The 18,346-nt window shown below is 42.0% G+C and overlaps 1 protein-coding gene across 1 annotated transcript in view; it reads left to right on the top strand.

The window, feature by feature from the left end:
• The first annotated feature begins 1,166 nt into the window (after positions 1–1,166).
• REEP5 (receptor accessory protein 5) overlaps positions 1,167–18,346 on the top strand; it is a 27,123-nt gene continuing 9,943 nt past the window's right edge. The window contains exons 1-2 of the mRNA XM_038402718.2: positions 1,167–1,696; positions 2,434–2,527. Coding sequence (XP_038258646.1) covers positions 1,579–1,696; positions 2,434–2,527 — 212 coding nt within the window. The 5' untranslated portion in view covers positions 1,167–1,578. The remainder of the gene's footprint in view (positions 1,697–2,433; positions 2,528–18,346) is intronic.

Raw genomic sequence — 18,346 nt, 5'->3', positions numbered from 1 at the left:
CATTCTGTGGTCAATATTGTTCCTATTTTCAGATGGCAAGTGGAGCCAGAACAGGGTTTGATCACTAAAGAGAGAAGAGACTAAAGTTGGAGAAAGAGACTGAAGAGAATAGATATGAAAGAAAGAGGTGGAAATGCAAGGGACTCCTGAAAGAAGAAAAAGTTTTGCAGTGCTAGGTATATTTGTCTGAGTCCTTTGCAAGATGCACTTCTCCATAGACTACAAGAAATGTGCACTTGAGAGGAACAGATAGCAAGTGTGAAAAGTTATACCTTTGAAGGGAGGCTGTGCTACTTACATTTGAAACATTTCCAGGTATGGGTAATAAGCAGCAAAGCCTCCTGAGAAAGCCATCTTGTCATTTGGCCATCATGGCCGATTAATCTTTTTCTGCATGTTTATGGCTTACAGAGATTTGAGGGAGGTCTGAAATCCTTTTAGTTAGAAGCTCTAAAGCTGAGTCACATGAGTAAATGATATCAAGTAGCTTCTGGTAAGGGACCAGGGCCAAAACAAAAGGGTTTACTGGTCAGCAGGCCAAGAAAGCTTCCAAGATTGCATCATACTTTGTAAATTACATACTGTTAGGAGAGAAACTGTTTTAAACCTGTGGGAGATGTGACTTCCAGGGTAAAGTTACAAACTTCTAGTACTACTCTGATGCAGTCATGCAGCTTCCCAGTACAAGTGAAGTCATATTACCACAAACTTTATTCTTCCTCACCTCATCCCTTCCCTAGTTTGTTACCCTAACTCATTGCTTCAAATTTATAATTAGATTGTCAGCACTTGAGAGCACAGACTGGGTCGTCTATTTAATCTGTGAAATCCGTATACAATTTTGGGTACTGTAAGCCCTGTCAAAAGTAAACAAATATAAAATAAGACTGGATTCCAACCAAGAATGATGACCTAGGCCTATTTGCACAAAATATCACTGAAGTTCAAAAAAAAAATTCAGCACCTTCCCAGTGACAGGTCTTCTTGACCTTTCAGCTAAGCATCCAATTAGTACCCGTTTACTACGTGGATATCTCACTGCTAGAGGGGCCAGAGCTGCGTTTGGCGGAGGGGGGATGAGACCTGGAGAAGGCAATGCCCTAGATCGCCGCCGCCATGCAGCGCATGCCCTAACCCCGCTGGGTGCGCTAGGCTGTGTTTACTGAGGGCTTGACGTCCCGGGAAAATGTGTCCCCGGCCCGGCCCGGCCCGGCCCCGCCCTTCAGCCCACAGCCTGGTCCGGTTGCCTGTGGCTGCTCATCCCCCAGCACCACCCGCCTCTCTTGCCATAGCAGCCGCAAAGGCGCCTGCAGCACGGCAGCGGCCGGGGCCGGGGCCGGGGCCGGGGCTGGGCGTGGTGTTTGCAGTGCGGCCCGGGCGGGGGAGGGCAGCCGGGCCGGGCCGGGCCGACGCTCGGATCACGTATCCCGTGATGCTGCCGCGTGCCACCGCCTGCTCCTCCTCTCCACGGCCCGGGTTTTCCAGCCCGCAGAGCAGCCGCCGCAGCCCCGGCCTCGCAGCGCCAAGGCTGGGCGACGGGACCCGGGCGTCGCCTGCTCTCCAGCCAGCGGTCTCGCCATGACGGCGTCCATGAGGCAGCGGTTTGATAAGTTCCTGCATGAGAGGAACTGCCTGACCAGCCTGCTGGAGAAAATCGAGACCAAGACCGGGGTGAACCGATCCTGCATCGCCATCGGTGAGTGAATGCCCCCTTGCCGCCGCGGGCCCCTGGGACACGCCCGGCCTGCGGGCAGGAGCTGGGCTCGGTGCCGCCGAGGAGCGGCCTCCCTGCTCTGGGTTTCGGCGCGGAGGAGGCGGCGTGGGGAAGCCTCCGGCCGGCCAGAGGGGCAATGGAGGCGGAGGCGGTACGTCTGGGATTGCGTGTCTGCAGCAGCTGAGAGGCGCGACAGCAGCAATGTTGTGCTCTCCGGTTACGCCAGCCCAGCTCCCCCCGGGTCCGTTATTGCTTCCCCTGCCTTCTCCTTGGGGCGATTTCATGGAAGCTGCTGAGCCATATTGTCAATTCCCCGCCCCCCCCTCCCCCCAAAAAAAATCGCACGGAGAGAAACCCCTTTCTCCGGGGGAAACCCTCCCTAGTCGATGGCATCTGAGCCGGCGCCTTTGCGTGCAAGGGGGCGGAGGGGAAAGAGCGAGTTACTCCCAGGAGGTGGAAATTGACTAGCCAGCGCGGCTGGTGTGTCTGCTTCCCCGCCCCGATCCGGCGTGGTGTACCCCTTTAGCGTCACGGGTTAGGAGCTGCTCCCCGGGCTGGCAGTGGCCGACTGGGGCTCCATGCGGCAGTGGGGGAGCGAGTGGCTGACTCCAGAGCTTGGTTTCTTTCCCACCCGTCGCGAGCCGTTGAGAAAACGCCCCGTCTATATATAACCGGTCGCTTCCCCCCTCTAATGCGCTCTCTGCTTTCTCCCTGGGGAGCTGTCATTGGCGTGCTGGCCGTGTACCTGGTGATCGGCTATGGAGCATCTCTGCTGTGCAACCTGATCGGATTCGCTTATCCTGCCTACATCTCGTAAGTGCCTCAAACGCACCCTCCTGCACAGTGCCGTCCCCGAAACAGGCCATCTGAAAGGGGAGGAGGGAGAGAAAACTATTCCATTGCTGTTTTTCCTCCATGGGGACAATTTTTTAGGCAATGTTTGTGGCATTTCAAGTTTATGGTGATTTTGTCCTGTTCATTATTTTCTCCTCTGGCATTCAACTTGTCCGAGTTTGAGACAATCTGGTGGATGGACGTGCTAGTGAAATGTGCAGATGGTGAAACTTCCCAAGGGCCTTATGTTCACAGTTTGCGAAAACATTGCCTGTGGCTTTTTAAAAAGACAAAGTCTCTATGGATTTCTGACTATGAGAACAGGGTTCCTTACTACAAGGTGAAACGTTAAGTCATTGGGTGCTTATTTCTGTAGGCTGGCCCTTGGTATAGATTATAGCTGTTAAATTAAAATTTGAAAGTCATAATCTATTTCTTAAATTAAATTAAAGACTTGCCACTTCAGAACCAGGGTGGGCAGACGTTGTTACAAAACAATGTTGAGTAAACTGATGAGTACTGTGAAGTTGAGACTCTGCCCAAAAGGCTAATAAAGAGTTGGAATTTCGGAAACATACATGAGATCAAATACTGGTTGGATGGGGAGTGCCTGTGATTTTAAAAAAAATATTTCCATGGGTTTTGCCTTTTCTATCATGAATGTTAGCTGATTTATTTTATTTTTTGAAACTTTGTATTAATGCAAAGTTACAATAAAACATTAACATACTGCATCAGACATTACTTATTCAGGATCAGCATAATATTCAAAGAACTTGGCTAAAGATTCTAGCTTGCTGGCTAGGGGGCTTTCCTCCTTTGAGTATGGTTGAAAGGATGGCCACATTTCTAAATACCTATCCTCTTTTTGGTGCTTTTCTTGTGTACGAATTTGTTGTGTGAACTTTTCCATTACAAGAACAATCTGTTTGACTATACCTCAATTCCATAGAAGGAAGCGATCACATTTTTCCAATTTTAGTGGGTATTTTTTAAAGATTTTTTTTTTTAATTACCATTGCAAAATGGCAGTCATCTAGCTTAAACTCTTTGTAGTGCCTGTGGCATCGAAGTGCCATACTCCTGAATTTTATCACTCCTTTGATCATTTTTAGTTTATGTTAGTCGGTAATGAGAAAACTCACTTGAGTTTTTATATGGTTAAAGTGGAAACCGTGAAAATCTGTCATCCCCCTCATTTTTTTTTCTTCATGTGCTAGATGGTAAGGTATTATGTTAAGCAATCTTTATGTTTAAAAACCTGTTCTAATTATGTTCCAGCTTATGGTTTTGAAGTGTAATGTCTTAATGAAAGGTTGAATCATATGTTGCATTTGCTTTTAGTGACAGAAATAATTACTATTGTTACAATATTGGATAAGACTGATATGGATATTTTAGTTTAGAGTACACTTTGAGATATTCACTAGAGCAGTGATCTAGTGTAAGCATACAACCTAGGCCATGATAAAACAAACAGCATTGTATAAAGGATCTGAGAATAGATCCATATTTAAGGAAGGCTCCTTGCTCCAAAATGACTTTGCTATTGAAGAGGCTAAAAATTATATGAAGGAGCAGCATTTGACAGTAAACATCAGAGAGAGAAGATTTAAAAATATTTTAAAAAATCCACAAGTCAATATGGGGATGCAGTCTGAACTTGTTCTGTAGCAAGGGCAGTCAATCTGGTACCTTTCACAAGCACTACATTAACTTGTTACAAATACATTTTTAACATATGTGCCTTTTAAGTTAGATTTTATTGTTTCATGTTGAATGAGTACTTTTAAAATTCCATACTACAGGGTCTCCACTAATCAAAACTTGCTGTAAGGATAAACTGTTCCTTCTTACTAATTTAACAATGCTATCTGATTAATTTTAGTGCATAACTTACTGGATCTTCTTGAGAGCTATACACGTATTTGAGTATGCTGAATAGTATAACAATACTAGTGAAATCTGCCTTAAAGGTGTTGGATAAAAAAGTCCTGTTCATTAATAACACGCTCTTGGGACACTTGCTGTAGGTAAAACTGAAAGCTGTGGTTCATGTTGGAGGTGGGAAAACAAAGTGAGCTAAATTCAGCATATTGTCACAGGGTCTTAATATGACTGCTACCGAAGCAGTTAGCTGCATCATTGTTAAAATGGTTCAGATCTCAGAAGGTGATGGGGGAAAAACAAATTTTTCCCAATTAATTTTTTTTCTAGAACAAAGTGGGTCCAAGTTTCATTTTCATGGTATGTCTAATAACTTGTCTCATTTTAAAGTTACATTTAACAAAGAACTCAAGCACACTGCTGCAAAAACATGCTTTCCTTGGCTACTCGTTCACGGGATGCGTATGTTGCTCATTTGTATTTAGACCATATCAAGTCCCCATCTCCCCTAACCCAGTCCGCACCAAGCAGACTGTGGGAACACATTTAAATGTTAGCTTCTATCTCTAACTTCTATGACACTACGATTTTAATATTGGGTGGCTTCCTGTGGCAACCACACTCCTTCCTCTTTTTTTTTTCCTTTTTTCTTTTTAAAACAGATATTCACAAAGGATTTAGTCAGTTTCAGAATGCAAGTTTGAAAGTAGCTGTGCATTCTCACACAAGTCCCCTTATGAATTTGTATGGTTTTATAATTAACTGTATTTTCCTATTAAATTTTCTCTTCCTTGTTTTTGAGAGTCTTTCACGCAACAGAGATATGAGCTATAGAGTGAAAATGAATATAAAGTGTATCAAATGCACAAAGTTAACCGGCGGGGAGAGGGGGAATCTATTTTTTCCAGTTAATCTAAAATCACTATAATGGAAAAGAAATGTTGTTTGTAATATTATCAGGTAAAAATTTTCAAGAAGATTGATGTTCCTTTATGTGTGTTTTGTGTAAACTACATTGCCATCAGTGGCCGATTATCTTTTTTTGGTACCTGAGGAAGATTCTTTTTTTTTTAATGTCTAAACTTTTTCCTCTTGTGTGATACGATCAAAGACCCAATCCTACTGTCCTTTGCCATAGAACTTAGAAGGAAACTTTTTATTTCCAGCCACCTTTAACTCTGAAAAAGGGAATAGCTAGACTGCTAAACGAGGGAAGAGGTGAATATTAGAAAACATTTTTGTTGGCATTGCTTAAATAATGCTATTAATACTTTCTCCGCTCTCCTATGCGTTCCAGAGCATTAGTCTGTTAAATGTAGCCCCACACGTAACCAGTGGTGGTGAACTACCTAACAAAAAAAAATTATATATTAAAAAATTCCTAGCTGTGTGTGTATGTAAAATATGCATACACTTAAAAAATGGAACAGGAAATGTCTTTGGTGATTAAGTGATGAGGATCATCTGAAACTTTCTTTTAATGTGCTTACTTTTTCATTTTTTTCCTAATTGCTAAGAATAAAGTCACTTGAAGCAGTAAAGCTGCCTAACTCCTAGTGCTAATGTCAAAAAGCAGAAAATCAGTTAAGTATAATTAAACTCTGCTGCTTTACATTTTTGGTGGACCCTACTATGTATGTATATATATCACAGACGTGAAATGTAGCCCTGTATCTGGAGGGTGGCAGTCATAGTCCAGAGCACAAAGCGTGTCAGTGGTAGGAAGGGAAATCATTACCAGGCTTAATTTATGCTATTAATATTTTGATTAAGCTACATTTTTGCTACATCGGAAAAAACTAACAGAAATACCCATGTAATGAGAGGCAGCATAGTCTAGTGGATTGAGTTTAGGGGTTGGGAACCAGAAACTTGAGTTCTAATTCCAGCATTGTCACTGGAGCCTTGAGCAAATCATTTTAGCCCTTTTGTCTCCATTTTCTCCATCTCAAAATGGGGATGATACTGTATTGTGGAAACCGTTCAGCATTTTGAAATGTAAAGCATTTATGTAAGTGCTAAGAATTAGAGCAATGAGTTTCTTCAACTTCTCTCTTCTCCCTCTTTCCAAATCTGATGGGGGAACACTATTTACTTTTTTCCATATAATTTTTCTCATAAATTTCCAAATGAAAAATGGCCCATTGCGTCTCCATTGCTGATTATGAAGAGTATATGAGAAAATGTGCTTGAGGAATTTGATTTTGAATTTAAATTTGAGAGGAAAGCTGCTAAATCTTGTTTTCAGAAATGTTTTCATTTCTACCATTTCCCACTTCCTATACTCCTTGTTTTTAATGAGTTTTTAAACATTGAATAGTATATATCAACTTGATGCATGCTCTGCAGAGTCAGGTCTTCTCAACCTGTTTACCATTTGAATTTCTGAATCTTGTGTCTTAGGATTTTTTGTTTGAACAAATCACTGTATCTGGTGGTTAGATAAGTCATAAGTTTTCTTTCCAGTAATGGTACGAAAATTAGAATTGCTCTTTATCTTCATATTTTAAGTGGCTCCTCATCCTTTCACAGGGAAACTGAACAGACTTTCCTTACCAGCTTATAAGTGATGCAGATATTATATATATTTTTATGATATATAGGGGTGTGTGTGTGTGTGTGTGTGATTATGTAGTGCTTTTTTATAACAAGTGAGCAGATACTCAGCTAGTGTAAACTGGTGTGTAGCTCCACTAATGCTGGGGGAGTTATCCTGATTTACATCAGCTGAAGTTCTGGCTCAGTATAGTTCTAAAGTGCCTTTGATCCTTAATGATCTCATATGCAATATTGCCAACCCCAAACATTCAAAAATTATGAGTTTGGCATCAAAAATCAGGAGGCTTTTAAAAAAACACAAAAAACAAACCTGGGGTTTATTTTTAGTTGACTTCTGTTTTTTGAGATTTTTAGGGTATGATTTAGTCACACCTTTAGGCTTTTCTCCATAGCTGTGAGAGCTAAAACCTTACTTTATCTATTTTTGTGTCTAGCAGTACAATATTGAATATTGTGAGACTCTCAGTAAAAATACAAGAGTTGGCAATGCTGCACCAGCCCAATGGAAATGCAGCCTTCCTCTGAGTTGAGAGCACCAATGAGAATGTGCTAGTATCAGGAGGGAAAATTTTGGCCAGGGACTACAGGGCAGTCTCTTACTCTTAAGAAAATAAGAGTGTCAGTGAATCTTTGTTGTCACTGTCCAAAGCTGCAGCTAAAAACTTATTTTTTTTTAAAAAAAGTTTTCTATGAAAGACTACTACGTAATTGAGTACCTTGCAGTTTACTATCTAGCTTCAGATAGATGAAAGGTTGAGTAGGCCATGCAGGGATTTGAATCCAGGAGTCTATTAGGTCTTCTAAATCTGAAGATTTAGACACTAAGCCATCCCTCCGATTGAATCTGGTATTTCTGTGGTTATTGGAACATAAGAATGGCCAAACTGGGTCAGTGGTCTCCAACCTTGCTACTCCCAAGATTACTTTTGGAATTTAAGGGCAACCCAGGATTTACCCCGCCCCTTCCCCAAAGCCCCACCCTGCTCACTTCATTCCTTCTCCCCCGCCCCCTGTTGTTTGCTCTCCCCTACCCTTACTCACTTTCACCGGGCTAAGGTAGGGGGTTGAGGTTTGGGAGAGGGTGCGGGCTCTGGGCTGGGGCCGAGGGATTTGCAGTGTGGGAGGGGACTCTGGGCTGAACCTGGGGCAGGGGTTGGGGTGCAAGAGGGGGCTCCGGGCTGGGGCAGAGTGTTGGGGTGCAGGAGGAGGTATAGGGTGTTGACTCTGGGAGAGGCATCATGGCTGGGGCAGAGTGTTGGGGGGCAGGAGGGAGTTTGGGGTGCTAGCTCCAGGAGGGGGCTCAGGGTTGGGGTGCAGCTTCCTGCACTGCCCCTATCTGCAAGCACTGCTCCCGCAGCTCCCCATTCCTGGCCAATGGGAGCTGTGGGGGCAGTGCTTGCAGGCAGGAGCAGCATGTGGAGGGAGACCCCTAACCCCGGGGTCATGCTGGCCACTTCCAGGAGCGGCCTGGGGCCAGAGCAGGCAGGGAGCAAGCCTTAGCAGCAGCCCTGCTGCACCACCGGAGATTGCAGTTGATTGGGAGATCCTCTAGGATTGACTGGTAAGTGACCACTGAACTAGTCCAATATCCTGTCTTCCCACGGTGGCTCATGCCAGATGCTTTAGAGGGAATGAACAGGACAATGCCATTTATCGAGTGATCCATCATCCCTTGTTGTCCTATCCCAGCTTTTGGCAGTCAGAGGTTTAGGGACACCCAGAGCATGGGGTTACGTCACTGATCATCATAGGTAATAGCCATTGATGGACCTATCCTCTGTGAATTTATCAAATTCTTTTTTGAACCCAGTTAGACTTTTGCCCTATTGGAAGGATGAAATACTTGTTTTTTTGGCCCCATAGCAAAATAACTGTTCTCACTGCATTCCTTGTGGCACCTTAGAGACTAACAAATTTATTAGAGCATAAGCTTTCGTGAGCTACAGCTCACTTCATCGGATGCTGTAGCTCACGAAAGCTTATGCTCTAATAAAATTGTTAGTCTCTAAGGTGCCACAAGTACTCCTTTTCTTTTTGCGAATACAGACTAACACGGCTGCTACTCTGAAACCTGTCACTGCATTCCTGATTCAACATATCTACCAACATCTTGAGGCAAACCAAATCACTTTTAATTTAAATAAACTGAATTGGGCCTTGCCAAAATCAGGATCTGCTCTGATTCTAGTGATCAGTGTAGACAAGTAACCACTCTTTGAATTAATGTAGCTGATGCTGTGGTTTCAAGGAAGGGTAGACTCCACCGGTGTGAGTGGTGTCTTTGCCTGCCAAGACAAAGGTTGCACCAGGCAGCTAAGTCACTGGCTGGAGTTAGGGCAAATCACCATTCTAGACAAAGCCTTTGGCTGCTGATGGAGCAGGAGCCTACAGTTTACTGGAAGGGAGAGGAGCTTCCATGTAGGCCTGCATTATTGGAACCTTCAGCTGCACAGGGAGAGAAGCTGGAAGCTCCTGCACCATTGTCAAGCCTCCCAGTTAGTATCTGCCTCTCCAAATACACAGATTCTTCCCCCCCCTTTCTCCATGAATTAATGTGCTGCTACCCCCCCCCCCACAGGGAGTGTGTGTTGCACATGTGAAGGGGGGGATGTTGCAAACTAATTACTTGGGTTAGAGAGAGAGAGAGTGAGTGTGTGTGTGTGTGTGTGTTGGCAGAAAGTAATTTCAGGTAGTATCTGGATACAGTTAAGGTTTTTTGGTAGGGATGGTAACCAGGAATAAAGATGTGAGGTAAGAGTCAGTATTTGATGGCTGAAAGAGTGAGAAAAGAATCAAGAGCGAAGCATATATAAACATGGGCACCTTCTGCATAAAATGTGATACCCTAGTGTGAATTTAGATAATTTTGCCAAGGGCAGGATGTGATAATGAAGAAGACAAAGAAGGAACTATACTTGAGAGATCTGTTAGTGGTAGAGTTCATTGTCAATTGCAAAAAATATGGCTAAAAATGCAAGTGCCATGTGGTTGAGAAAGGTCTGGTTGGTAGTACGAAATGCTAAGTTCAAGGGGAGAGAGAGACTGTGGAAGGAGGGCTGCACATTAGTAGGGTGTTTCAATATTGTGTAGGTGAGAAGGTACTGGAAACAATCAAGGAAGGCTCTAAACACAAGTGTAGTGGATGGGTAGGAGTTGTGTGTGTGGTTTCAGAGGGGGTAGGGAAAGAATCATCCTTCAGGTTTTTCTTTTTTAACAAAAAAGGAAGATCTGCAAAATTCATGTTTTCAAAACAAATATCAGTAACTATAAACACACAATAGTCTATTGAGTATGGTGGAATGTTAGTTCATTATTGCAAAAGGAGTCTGTACCATGTATTAAAGGGTCCCCACTAAATAGCAAGCTTAAGTATGCAGGAGTCTACAGATGCCAGCTATTGTTTTCTATCCCTATGCCTTTTAAAGCCTTTCTATTTCCTATGGCTATGTCTACACTTAAACCGTGGCAGCTGCTGCGGTAGCACTTCAGTGTAGACACTTACTACAGCAATAGGATGGGTTCTCCCATTGCTGTAGTTAATCCACCTCCCCAAGAAACTGTAGTTAGGTTGAGAGAAGAATTCTTCCATTAACCTAGCGCTGTCTACATTGGGAATTAAGATGGTTAAACTACTTTGTTCAGGAGTGTGGATCTTTCACACCACTGAGTTGTAGCAGGGTCAACTTAACTTTTAGTGTAGACCTGGCCTAAGATTGTGTGTATTTGTATATTTTAACTAGTATGCTTTGTGGGGGAGGGTGTTGCTTCTCTTCCTGGTTGTAAAGATATTTAGTAAAAAGTTTATCACTTGAGAAGGAAAGTGGGAACGGATATGAACGCTTCCATTTCTTTCCCCTCCAAATTAAAGTATTATTGTTCCAGGTTCTCCCCCACCCCTTAGTTAACTAATGGTGCTGCCAGGAAAGTGTTTATCTTACCTATAGGTGGAAAAACTTGTGTTTGGTACCACTTGAAATGTGATAGCAATAGTGTCCGTATTCTCTTTTATTGACAGGTTTTCTCTGTGTGACTTCATTTTCCTTGCTCTTTATATATTGATACTATCAGTTTTAAAACAAAAGCTATTTTGTATGTAGACCACTTTGTGTTCTCTTCTGCACTAATTAGACTGATGACATAAAATACTGAAAACATGAAGCCTGTAGCATTCATCTTAGAAAAGTAAGCAATGGAGAAAGTGGTATATCCCTAGTTTCTTAATTCTGCACATCTATAATGGGCTTTATTTACATGAGTGATCTGGTGTGCACTGTAAATTCCAAGGTTTTCCCATTTCCCATGACACTTACAGTAACTGCTTTTGGCATCTCTCAATTGCTGGACTCCATCCTTTAATAATAAGCAAAAGAATTTAAAAGGATATATAATGCCTAATACGCATAAAGGGAAGTACTGTATATGTGGATTGCTAACTTTAATTATAGTAATAATTAGTAGCATCACAGCTTCAGAAAGCATCACAGCTCCAGGTTTTAGCCTTTCCCTGCCAAATAGCTGAATCTTGTCAAAAAGGAATCTGGTAACTTAGTTTTCTGGCTTAGTTAATTCACTTAAAATCGGAAGATGGTTACAGTAACTCTTTTTAATTAGCTGGTTGCAGAAAACGTGAGCAGTATTGGTTTAGACTTCTGTTTGACTAATTCCATGATACAGACAATCCAATAGAGCTGACGTTCTCAGTCTCAAAGAGAGATTAGCTTTCTTTTGTAGCATTTCTTCTATTGGATGTTCATGGATTTTTAAAATAAATGTAGCCGTGGTATGATTCAATCTGCTGGAAACTGCCTCTTGTATCAGAAAATGCTGTTGAGGAGCAACACATTTCTGTAGGCACCATTGTCACATCCTGTGTGCCATAGTCACAGGAGTTTTTAAATAAATCTCCTACAGTTGTTTTATATCTCATGTCTACATAATATTTTTTTGAACAGTTCAATCTCCAGACAATGATTTGCACTGTTATTTGGTCATACATCAGTGTTATAGAAACTTTTGGATTGGGGTGGGACTGGGACTGGCAGCCAGTCCATTTTTTAGGTTTTAATTAAAAAATATAAAGCTATCCCATGTGATTTTTAGGTATTTCCTTCCTTTTTCAATTCTAAGAACATTGTAGTTTAGTAGGTCTCAATGCTAGAGCTACCATAAATTATATGTTACCTGTTCTTTCAGGATACAAATAACATTGCAACAAAGATGTCTTTGTAAAATAACCTACCTTTAAAATTTGCATACTAAAATTGCTCTAGTGCCAGTATCTCACAGTCTGACTTCATCTGTAATTTATATTCCTGTCACTTGTTAAGGCAGATGATGTGCTGAATATTATACTGAGTCATGATTTAAGATAAAAATAAAATGTTTTTGGTTCTTTTGTATTGTGCATGACAAGGTCTCTCTCTCATGTTAGTTGGAGACCACTGTCCTGTTGCAATATGATATACTATAAATGCTGAAGTTCAGTAAAGATATGTTCAGAAATAAATATTGAAGAGAAAGTGGAGATTGTACTGAAACAACTTATTTCTATAAAAATAATCAAAGTACCCAAACTACTCTAGCTGCAATAAAGTATTAGTTCTTGGTTCATCACTATTGCAATCTGATTTGCTCAGTGAATAGATCATGTGGGCATTAGCCACTTGTGAACATCTCACTTGTTCCATGTGCATTTTCATACTTGAAATATTATTTATTCTTCAGTACACATCTTCCACTTTAGTAGTGTGTTGTTTGGGTTGAATCAATAAAGCAAATCTAGACTCCCTTGCTTGTAGTGCTGTTGATAATGAGATTACAAATTTCATTTCACTTGTTTTGGATGCAAAACAAACCTATGCTCGCACAAATTGCACAGGAATATTAGCGTTAGCACGTTATTGCTGAAACTTCATCATTTAATAATGCTCTATAGAGTCACATTAACTAAAATTTGGTAGTTTTTAAACAAACAGGAAACTTGCTGGTGACTTAAGGGCTAGAAATGTATTGAAGGTTCCATAAACAACTTAATTCTGATCCTCTATCTCTGCCCAGGGGTTCACTGTAGGTCAGAGCCACATTAAGGCAAACGTATATAATAATTTCGTGGCGTGAAAATTTTTATTTTTTCTGAACAAAGGACTTTTTTTGACAAATTCATTCAGAAACTATGAGCCAGCTCTAGTGTCAATATAATACATATAAATATACTTTTTGGATGAAACCAGAAAGCAATGGTTTTTTTAGTCCCTCTGCCTTTCAGGTAAAATGGAAAAAATGTTTTGACACTGGAGTTCAGCCTGAGTTCCAGTCTGTGAGGCTGTATGCGAATCTGTGAATTTAATGTTTTACGTCAGTTGATTAATGGACAGTATTAAGGCTATGTCTACCCTGCACAGTTAACCTAGGTGATTGGCATCTGATTCTGGACATCCAGGTTGACCCAGAGGGATGCTGGGTGCATCCCCACAGCAAAATCTCTACCTGCATTATTATGTGCTTACTGTATCTGCACTTGCCCATGTGTATCTGGGGGCATATCCCATGGTTCCTGGTGCTGAGAAACATCCTAAGATTTTTTTTTTTTCTGCCCAATCAGTTTTCAATTGAGGGAAAAGTTATCTGTCCTTCAGGGAGGAATTGTGGGAAGGACATTCAGCACTAGAGTGACTTTTGCTTGCATCCTCCCTGAAAAGTGGGTGGGTTCTAGCTCAAGTTAAAGCAAAGCCTGGGCTCTAACCCACACCCTCAGCAAAGTAAGCTATCACTTCCAGACCTATGTCAGAGGTTATTTTCTTGCACTCTGTGTGGACAGTAAAGGGGGCAGGGGTTAAGGTTAAAACTTGGGTAAGAGCCCAGGTTAACTGCACAGTGTAGATACACAATTATCTATTTGGTGTAACAAATGCCTCCTTTTTATTGCACATAACCATAAAAGATTGTCTTGTTTTATAAATCCAAATATCCCTCTTATCATTCATAATTGTGGGGTTTATCTGTATGCTTCTAAGCAATACAAAGAGGTAGGTAAATATCAGCCTCATTTTATATTCATAACTTGCAATTTACAACACAGGCTCCAAAGGAAACATCAGTTCTTGGGAACAAGTGCTTGCTTTCGGTTTTGCTTGGCAAGGGTGGAGTGGTGGCAGATACTCTCTCCCACCAGCACCACTTTCAAATGGTGCAGGGATTCCAGTCCACACAAGAGATCCACTTCCTGGACGCTACGGTGCTAATAAGCGATGGTCACATAAACACCACCCTATATCGGAAACCTACTGACCGCTATTCCTACCTACACGCCTCTAGCTTTCATCCAGATCATACCACACGATCCATTGTCTACAGCCAAGCTCTACGATATAACCGCATTTGCTCCAACCCCTCAGACAGAGACAAACACCTACAAGATCTCTATCATGCATTCTTACAACTACAATACCCACCTGCTGAAGTGAAGAAACAGATTGACAGAGCCAGAAGTGTACCCAGAAGTCACCTACTACAGGACAGGCCCAACAAAGAAAATAACAGAACGCCACTAGCCATCACCTTCAGCCCCCAACTAAAACCTCTCCAACGCATCATCTTCAGGATAGGTTGTAGATCCTTGGACGACCCATCACTCTCACAGATCTTGGGAGACAGGCCAGTCCTTGCTTACAGACAGCCCCCCAATCTGAAGCAAATACTCACCAGCAACCACACACCACACAACAGAACCACCAACCCAGGAAACTATCCTTGCAACAAAGCCCGTTGCCAACTCTGTCCACATATCTATTCAGGGGATACCATCATAGGGCCTAATCACATCAGCCACACTATCAGAGGCTCGTTCACCTGTGCATCTACCAATGTGATATATGCCATCATGTGCCAGCAATGCCCCTCTGCCATGTACATTGGTCAAACTGGACAGTCTCTACATAAAAGAATGAATGGACACCAATCAGACGTCAAGAATTATAACATTGAAAAACCAGTTGGAGAACACTTCAATCTCTCTGGTCGCTCGATTACAGACCTAAGAGTGGCTATCCTTCAACAAAAAAGCTTCAAAAACAGACTCCAACGAGAGACTGCTAAATTGGAATTAATTTGCAAACTGGATACAATTAACTTAGGCTTGAATAGAGACTGGGAATGGATGAGTCATCACACAAAGTAAAACTATTTCCCCATGTTGTTTCTCCCCCCACCCCCCACTGTTCCTCAGATATTCTTTTCAGAGTAGCAGCCGTGTTAGTCTGTATTCGCAAAAAGAAAAGGAGTACATGTGGCACCTTAAAGACTTACAAATTTATTAGAGCATAAAGTAGCTCACAAAAGCTTATGCTCAAATAAATTTGTTAGTCTCTAAGGTGCCACAAGTACTCCTTTTTTTTTTTTTCCAGATATTCTTGTTAACTGCTGGAAATAGCCTACCTTGCTTGTCACCATGAAAGGTTTTCCTTCTCTCCCCCCCCCCCCCCGCTACTGGTGATGGCTCATCTTAAGTGATCACTCTCCTTACAGTGTGTATGATAAACCCATTGTTTCATGTTCTCTGTGTGTGTATATCAATGTCCCCTCTGTTTTTTCCACCAAATGCATCCAATGAAGTGAGCTGTAGCTCACGAAAGCTTATGCTCTCAAATAAATTTGTTAGTCTCTAAGGTGCCACAAGTACTCCTTTTCTTTTTGTAAATTTGTAGTGCGGTTTGGGGGAGACTTAGTTTCTCAGTACTCTCATCTTCAAGCATTCAAGTTGAGGCTGGCTTAAAAAACACGATTTAAAAAAAATCAACTTGGGTATGTTTTATTTTCCATATATTTTTTGAGCCTGTAAGGTTCATGTTTTCATACTCTTCTTTGAAACCAGCAGGGCTAGAAATTTACCTCGCCCCCCCCTCAAAAAAATAAAAGCCCAAATTTCTCATATAATTGCATGATTCCAAGATCTGGGGTTTAAGAAATGCCCCAGATATCTCAAGTGTTGGCAACATTGTGCAGGCTGGCACCCAAGAAGCAATTGACTGCTTTACTGAGATAGTGAGCTCCTTGGAGCAAGGACTGCCTCATCTTGATTGTTTGTTTGTGAAGCACCTAACACATCATGGGCGCTACCAAAAACAAATGTTTAACCATAGGCCGCAAAGCTGGGAGGCCTCAACACTTTTTCAGGCCCTGGAGCTTGGGCTGAATCAGGGAGGGGTCAAGGTATTGTTTGGGGAGGGCCCTGCTTGCATGCTGTGTTGAAAGACAACTGGCCAGAGCAGTGAGCCAGGCCAGCCCTGTGGGACAGGTGCCACTGTGGGGTGAGTGCGGGGCAGACTTGTTCTTCCACCTTCCTCTGTATGCCCTCCCCCACTTTAAATGGCACTCTGCAGCCCTTCTATTTAATTCTTGCTATTAGGCCAAAATAGAGAAGAGCAAATCCAAATGTAACTCCTTCTCTGTCAGCTATTATTCACTTCCTTTTTGGGTGGGTGGGGCTGTCTCCCTCACTTCTTGGATTTCACACTTTTGTTCTTTCTTTCTGTGCTCCTTTCTTCCCCAGGGCCCACACAGGTGCAGCTCTCTCTCTGAGTTGATTAGGTAAATTGCAGCTCCTTCAGCTGGCCACAGTAGATTACCAAAGACTAGAGCACTTCCTCCTTGCACAGTGCTATTTCAACAGAGCTCTTAGTCCTTATTGGCTCACAGAGAAAGGGCACAGATTCTCTATCCCAACTAATATTGGCAAATGCAAATAGAGCCCTATGTATTCCGTGATATCCTAGAACTGCCCCTTACTGCGGAATTGTAGAATTCATTTAAACAAACAAACCAACAAAACAAAACATAATAGTCTCCATGTTTGTGAAGACAGCCTTGGAAATGTGAGCAGAATCTCAGCAAATGCAGTGGTCTCTTCCTGAGTCTGGAGAGCCTGAACCATGCCTCAAAATTGTTAACTATTTAATAGCTGATCACTTTAGCACAAGTATCCAGCTGTGTTTGCCCACAATCCCAAATGTCCATTTTTAATATAAATGCAACTATTGAAGTGTTTTCAGTCTGTGCCATTAGAGTGAAGCAAAAACTTTGCCATGGAATTTAGGTCCCTATTGGCATTAAACATGGGGGAAGGCTTTGCCATTAGACCATCTGTGCAGTTCTTTTCTCCCTCCTCTCCTGTCTGTCACTGCTCCAAAATCTCACCCAGCCAGTGGTGTAATACTAGTGCTGTGTTAGCGGAAGCAGCAGTGGAGTGGAAATGCAGTCCTTAACAGCATTCTTTGAAAAGCCTGTTCTTCCAGTTGCTGTGCCAGTAAAGTGGCTTGAGCACCACAGGTTAACTGTGCTGGATGGGTCACGGCAGGTTCTGTTAATATCCCGCTGTGGGATCTCAGAAAAATTTGAGTACTTGTGGCACCTTAGAGACTAACAAATTTATTAGAGCATAAGCTTTCGTGAGCTACAGCTCACTTCATCGGATGCATCTAAGTCAGCCATAAAAATGTTGGCATACTGTGGGGCCATGCGGGTACCCATTGCAGTGCCGCTGACTTGAAGGTATACATTGTCCCCAAATGTGAAATAGTTATGGGTGAGGACAAAGTCACAAAGTTCAGCCACCAGGTTAGCCGTGACATTATCGGGGATACTGCTGCTACTCTGAAAGAAAAATTTGAGGATGTTTACTCTGTCCAGATAACGAATAAGTTAAATCAATATATTTGTGTCATACTGTGCTTCAAGATAATTTGGTCAAAGAGAGCTAAGTCAACCGGGGAGTGTTTTTTCCAGTGTTTATTCTAAAACATAAAATCAATAGTGTGACAAGGTTGTTTTTTTTTTTTAACGTGTAGAACCAGGATCTGAAGCACTATAAAGAGTCTAGCATTTCATAAAACAGAGTGGTATTCACAGGCAGCACTGTCAGTAGCTATGAATTACAGGACTCAATAAGCATTATTACAGACTTTCAAAAAAAATCTTGTGCAACTGATGATCTCCCCCCCAGACTCAACAACAAACAATATTAAAGGAATAATATATACAAGAAAATTACCAAACAAATTGAGTAAGTACACACACTTTATCCTATTACTATAGAATTATCCAAAAGAACATTCTTTCCAGTACTACCACATTCACAAATAAATTGTATATCTGTTAACCTGGGTCATCTAACTACTACTCAATCCTTGGAATTTCCCTCAAACTTATCCAAAGCGGTAACATTTCACTGGTGTTCTCTAGGACTTATAGGATTCCTAGATCTCCGCTCTTTCTTCAAAAAAAGAAAAGGAGTACTTGTGGCATTTTAGAGACTAACAAATTTATTAGAGCATAAGCTTTCGTGAGCTACAGCTCACT

This window comes from Dermochelys coriacea, chromosome 5, assembly GCF_009764565.3.
Source record: "Dermochelys coriacea isolate rDerCor1 chromosome 5, rDerCor1.pri.v4, whole genome shotgun sequence".
Classification (NCBI taxonomy): Eukaryota; Metazoa; Chordata; order Testudines; family Dermochelyidae; genus Dermochelys; species Dermochelys coriacea.
This window is presented reverse-complemented; position numbering and strand designations above follow the sequence as displayed.